A 5,342-nucleotide genomic window follows, 5' to 3' on the forward strand; every position below is an offset into this window, starting at 1 on the left:
AAAGAGTGTATCTTTGCTACTGTGGAGAACAGTGCTATTCTGACAATTCCCATCCTTCGGTGTAGTACTAACTCATCAGCTTCCTAGAAGAACACATGATACACTGAGCCACCAGGTGTCAAGATGCTCATAGATATGGCAGTTTCACTCAACTGAGAATTACTGAAAGACAAACATTTTTCATCATTAAAAACACAATTATTATTTTTTTTTGCACTGTGACAGTTTAAGAAGTGCACTGCTAACAGAAGTAACTTAAGTTTGTGGCATATCTTAAACAAAAATGGTTATGTGTATAAAAGACTCACAACTGGAAACACAAGAGGCCTCTTGAATTTGAAGGAGTACTCTCCAGGACCAGCATTTTAATGCAGGAAAATGCATACCGGGTTCAATTTGAATTAAATGCATTTAGCAGCACAGACTCTTTCAGCATCAATTTCCCCCCAAAAGGGGCATGTGGATCCTGACAATGCTGCTGGGTGTAAAAGCACAGTGACTGTGCTTCTACTGGATGGAAACATGAAACCCTGATTAAGTAACACCACCTCTTCCTCTTTAAAATAAATAAACAACAAAATGAGGCTGGGGCATCATGCACAAAGGGAAACAGGCAAAAAAACCCATACAGCATTGGTGTCAATGAAGTGAATAAATTAAGCATTAGGTAGGATCATCTACTTTTATGGATAAAAAATAATGTTCTTCACACTGACATAACATTAAAACCTGCAACTTTCTAAATGCATTATAAACTCTACCTTTTCCCAGAAAATACATACCTGTTAATAAAGCAGTTTATTCCATGCTTAAGAATACGCTCCACCTTCTCCTTCATTTTTTCTTTTTCTGCCTGTTCTATTTCTGCTACCTTTGCTGTGGAGTCCACTCTGACGCGAGAGCCAAAAATCTGAATCAAAGACAACAAACAGTTCAGTCTAAAAGGGAATTCCATTTACAAAAACATTGTCTCGCAAGAATAGTTCTGTCACCTACCTTAATCTTGTCTGTATCCATACCAGTATTTGCAATAAGAATCTTTGCATTTTCAATTCTTTTTGGCTGATTTACACCAATCTTCTTGTCAAGTAAAAAGCCTGTAGGAACAGAAAAGTCTTGTAAAACTTCAGATTAAAAAAGAACAATTAATTTACATTATTACAAAGTACCTTTATTATTCAATTTAATAACAATATAGCAATGTTTCCTAGAAAAAAAAAGTCTGACTTTTAACAGCTTCACTTCTCAAATGCACTTACTGCCAACATACAGAGACTTACCTTCATCTAAGTAGGAATCAGCCAAGCTTCCCCCAAGTTTCTTAATGACGTGGATAGACTCCAAATTACCAGAACCTTTCAATCTCAGAACAGCTTCCACAGCAAGCTTGACAAAGTGATCTTTATGATGAGTAAGTAATTTTGATGAAAGAGTCGTTCCTGCAATGTTCATCAAATCTTCACGGAACTTCACTTCATCACCACTAAAATAAAGTCAGTACAGTTAAAGTACACAGACTGAAAGCCTGAACTACTGTTAACCTATCACTGTGAGTCTCTCCCTGTTTCTTCTGGCCTGTATCTGTAAGTACTGTGTTCCATTTTGGGGAATGTTACACAGAATCCCTCCAGTGTCCCAGACTAAAACTTTGAAATACCAGTTCAATTAGGAGAACCTCTGCATTCAGCTTGAGAAAACCAGTGCTCTCAAAGTAAATAAAATAGCCACGCTTCAAATCAGAGTATAAAATCTGAAATAACAGCTTAAATTTTTCTTCCAGGGAGAACATAATTGCTCATATTTTGTTTCTGCACATTCTTAGTAATTTTAAATATTTTTGTAACACTTCTGTAGTTCATAAAAAAGCAGTCTTTGTATTCAACTGTTAAAATTCATAAATTCAGCCTTTAGACTACTTGGAAGAGAGCAAAAAAATTTCCAATGGCATATAATTCTCACTGTTTCAATCTTGATTGGTTCATGAAGAGTTACAGCAAATGTACATTACTAACCTATGATCCACAGCTGCTTTCAGAAGTGCCTCTCTTGAAGCTTTTGTGGCTGCTCTCCAGCCTGCAATGATGGTCTGGGGATGAATCTTCCTTGAAATCAGTAATTCTGCCTCCTATTCAAATGAAACGAATTATTAGTTTTTCTTCCCCAAGGTACATTTATTCTAACTAGGAAAGGCACTTCCAAGTAATCAGAAAATTCTGAATGGCAGTAAAAAACAGAAAGCTGTAAATAATGAAAGTCAACCTACTAAGAGTTGTTTTTTTTCCAATCTAGGCAAATATGATCTGCCTTTGGAATATTGTAATGAAATTTTTATTAATTAAAAAAAAACCCAACTAACTTTAATACGAATAGCAACCAGACATACACTTCAAAATAACAATCTTTCACTTCATGTTTGAGATCAGTTTCCTGTTCACTTACAGCTGCAACTTAAAGTGTAGTTGCAAAAACAAACAAAACATCTCTAAATCCCTTTCTGAGAGGAAGTTGGCAAGCTGATGCTTCTCAGATGCTCTTGATCACAGTTATTGAATTTGAGATGACCTGGACTTACTGGCACAGCTCTAATGGCAGGTCCTCACTTCTGAAGTCTCTTTCATAGTACATAGTACTTTCAGATCTAAGAGTTCAGCAGTGTAAACTCTGTGTGCAGAGTTTCAAGGAACAGCACGAATTTAGGTCTTGTGCACAAAAGCACAGAATTTAACAAGCCTTGTGTTTTTTCTCATTGATGTCACAAAAAGGGTTTCAGAGGACTGAACCTCACAACTAAGGAGTGATGCGTGCTACCCAGTGCAACACCCAGGAAGAGACCAGTGACCTGTGTGATTCTTCTCTGTTTAACTTGCATTATGAAATAAAGTAATTTTCTAAAATGTACCAAATTAAAATACTTGTGAATTTATAAATAATAATAAAACAAATATAGCTTAAAATTAAAAAAAATATTGATGCCACAACATGTAAGGGGATTTTTTCTCTATAAATTTAAACATAAACTGACTAAGGTACCTCTACACTTTGAAAGCACTCTTCATAAACAAGTAACACATCCCCCATTGGTATCACAGTAGCACACAGCCAAATAAAACCACATCTAAAACACTGTAATACATCACCCTTAGTAATTCAGCTGCCAAAACTGTGACAGATGTAGTTCCATCACCAACTTCATCATCTTGAACCTTTGACATATCTAAAGAAAGAAGCCACTGCATTAGCATTTTGATTCAAAATACCAAGCTCACCAGTACCAACTTTACACACAAATATTTGTATCTTACAACAGCTTAGAGAAGAAAAAGAAATCTTAACTCCTCAATGTTTTAAAGAGGTTACTCTTTAAGTCACACAAAAACCCAAGATGCAAATTAAATTCAGCATCTTTCAAATTCACACCCTTTGTTTGCAATCTAGTTCGAGTGTGGCAACAGTCAAGAGCTACTCCTTTCTCTTCCCATTCCTAAAGATGGTGATTAAAAAGTAGGACTAGACAGAAGCTCTAAGCTACACACACAGGATCACAGAATATAATAACCAAGCATGCCCCATGAGCTTTTGATGAACAAGGACCCAGCAAACACAAAATCACTAACAGACTCGACAACAAATTGTTTACGGTCCTGCTTGTCACTAGAACTGCACATTTGTACACTAAGACGCTTGATCACAGATGTAAACTTTGTCCTGAGTACCATCCTGATTAAGTGATAAAAGGAGATTTAAATCAGGGACAACCAGAGAGACATCTGTAGCCCAGCAGATTTCTGTTGCATATTTCCCGATGAAAAAAGAAGGGCACATAGCTGTCTTTTGTTCCTTTTAATTCCTGGGACAAACCAGGGCTGAGGGAAAATGAGGAAACACCAGCACAGTTTTATAAGAGCAGCATATACCTCCATTTTACTTTTGCTAGAGGCCTACAACTCCTGAAACAACTTGGCCTCCTTACTTCAGGAATTTGGCTCTCCCTCCCTTTTATTTTTCACATTAGAATCATGAAATATCTTGGGTTGGAAGGGACCTCTAAAGGTCATCTAGTCCAACCCCCTTACAATAAAAGCAGAGCCATCTCATTATTTTAACACTACTTTCTAAAAACAAATAAAAAGTACCTAATAAAGTTACAAATTAAGAAATACCAAGTATTCCAACAACAAGCTGTTAGAAACTCACCAACCAAGACCTTGGCAGCTGGGTTGTCAACTCCAATAGCCTTCAGGATGGTTGCACCATCATTGGTCACTGTTACCGTGCTATCTCTCCCAGTACTTAAAAGAATCTTGTCCTACAAGATTGAAAACACCGCTTGAAGACACACTGTAACTATTAAAACTAAAGCTAATTAAAAGTGAACTAACAGGTTTTGGGAAACTGTTATTTTCTTCCCCACATAAGTCTAAACATTGAGGGTAGCCCCCCAGTATCGGCTCACGACACAGGTACAAGCACTGAGACCTTGCAGCTAACTCACCATGCCTTTAGGCCCCAGGGTGCTCTTGACCAGGTCACCGATAGCAATGGCACCAACAAAGGATGACTGAAATGAAAGCAAATGTACCTTAGGAAAGGTTTTTATTTTAGTACAAGAAATAGATGCTAGCCCCTAACTTCTATGGGGACCTTTACACATGCACACTCCTTTCAGCAGAGTCTGGGTCCAAGCTTCTTAACTACTACATTTTGATAAGCCCATCAAATATACTCCTCCTAGAAACCACAAAAGTCTTACTCACAGGCAAAATAAATGCCTTCCAGTGAACACCCGTCTTCTGAGTTGAGGCACTCATTTTAAATACGAGGAGTTTCTCTAACTGTTAGCATTAACAACACTCCCCCTACCTGCTGTTCACAGACATGCAACAAGAAAAACCAACAAAAAAGATGAAGTACCACCATAAACTGAGAGCACATTTAACAGGCATTACCAGCTTTTTCAAGAATTAAACTTACCAATCGAGCTGTTTCAGCCTTTTCTTCATCTGCACCTGCCTTGAAAATGTTCACGGGAGCAAGAGAAATGGATGCCTACAACAAAGCATATTCCCTTAGCTTTAAAAAACAAGGCATTTAAAAAATAAATTCCTGATGCTAACAACCTAAACAGTATTTTTATTATTAAAATTACTTCTATATCCCACTGGGTTTTGATAAAAAGCATATTGAAGATAAATTCACCTTGATTCTTTTTTAAAAATCTGTCTTGCAGCCTCTTCATCATGGGAAAACATTACCAGATGGATTGCACTGTACTCCAAGAGACTGTAAACCACGTTCTCTGACAAGATCTATGAGCCTGAAAGGCTGTTACCAGCAACTTGAGC

At 37.2% G+C, this 5,342-nt stretch overlaps 1 protein-coding gene across 1 annotated transcript in view; it reads right to left on the reverse strand.

Moving 5' to 3' along the window:
• CCT2 (chaperonin containing TCP1, subunit 2 (beta)) overlaps positions 1–5,121 on the reverse strand; it is a 16,625-nt gene extending 11,504 nt beyond the window's left edge. The window contains exons 1-8 of the mRNA XM_009997725.1: positions 4,972–5,121; positions 4,493–4,558; positions 4,195–4,306; positions 3,138–3,214; positions 2,013–2,125; positions 1,281–1,483; positions 997–1,097; positions 783–910 (exon numbers count right to left, since the gene is read on the reverse strand). Of these exons, the coding sequence (XP_009996027.1) occupies positions 783–910; positions 997–1,097; positions 1,281–1,483; positions 2,013–2,125; positions 3,138–3,214; positions 4,195–4,306; positions 4,493–4,495 (737 nt within the window). The 5' untranslated portion in view covers positions 4,496–4,558; positions 4,972–5,121. The remainder of the gene's footprint in view (positions 1–782; positions 911–996; positions 1,098–1,280; positions 1,484–2,012; positions 2,126–3,137; positions 3,215–4,194; positions 4,307–4,492; positions 4,559–4,971) is intronic.
• Between the last annotated feature and the right edge of the window lie 221 nt (positions 5,122–5,342).

Source organism: Chaetura pelagica, unplaced genomic scaffold (genome assembly GCF_000747805.2).
Source record: "Chaetura pelagica isolate M959 unplaced genomic scaffold, ChaPel_1.0 scaffold314, whole genome shotgun sequence".
In the NCBI taxonomy this organism is placed as follows: Eukaryota; Metazoa; Chordata; class Aves; order Apodiformes; family Apodidae; genus Chaetura; species Chaetura pelagica.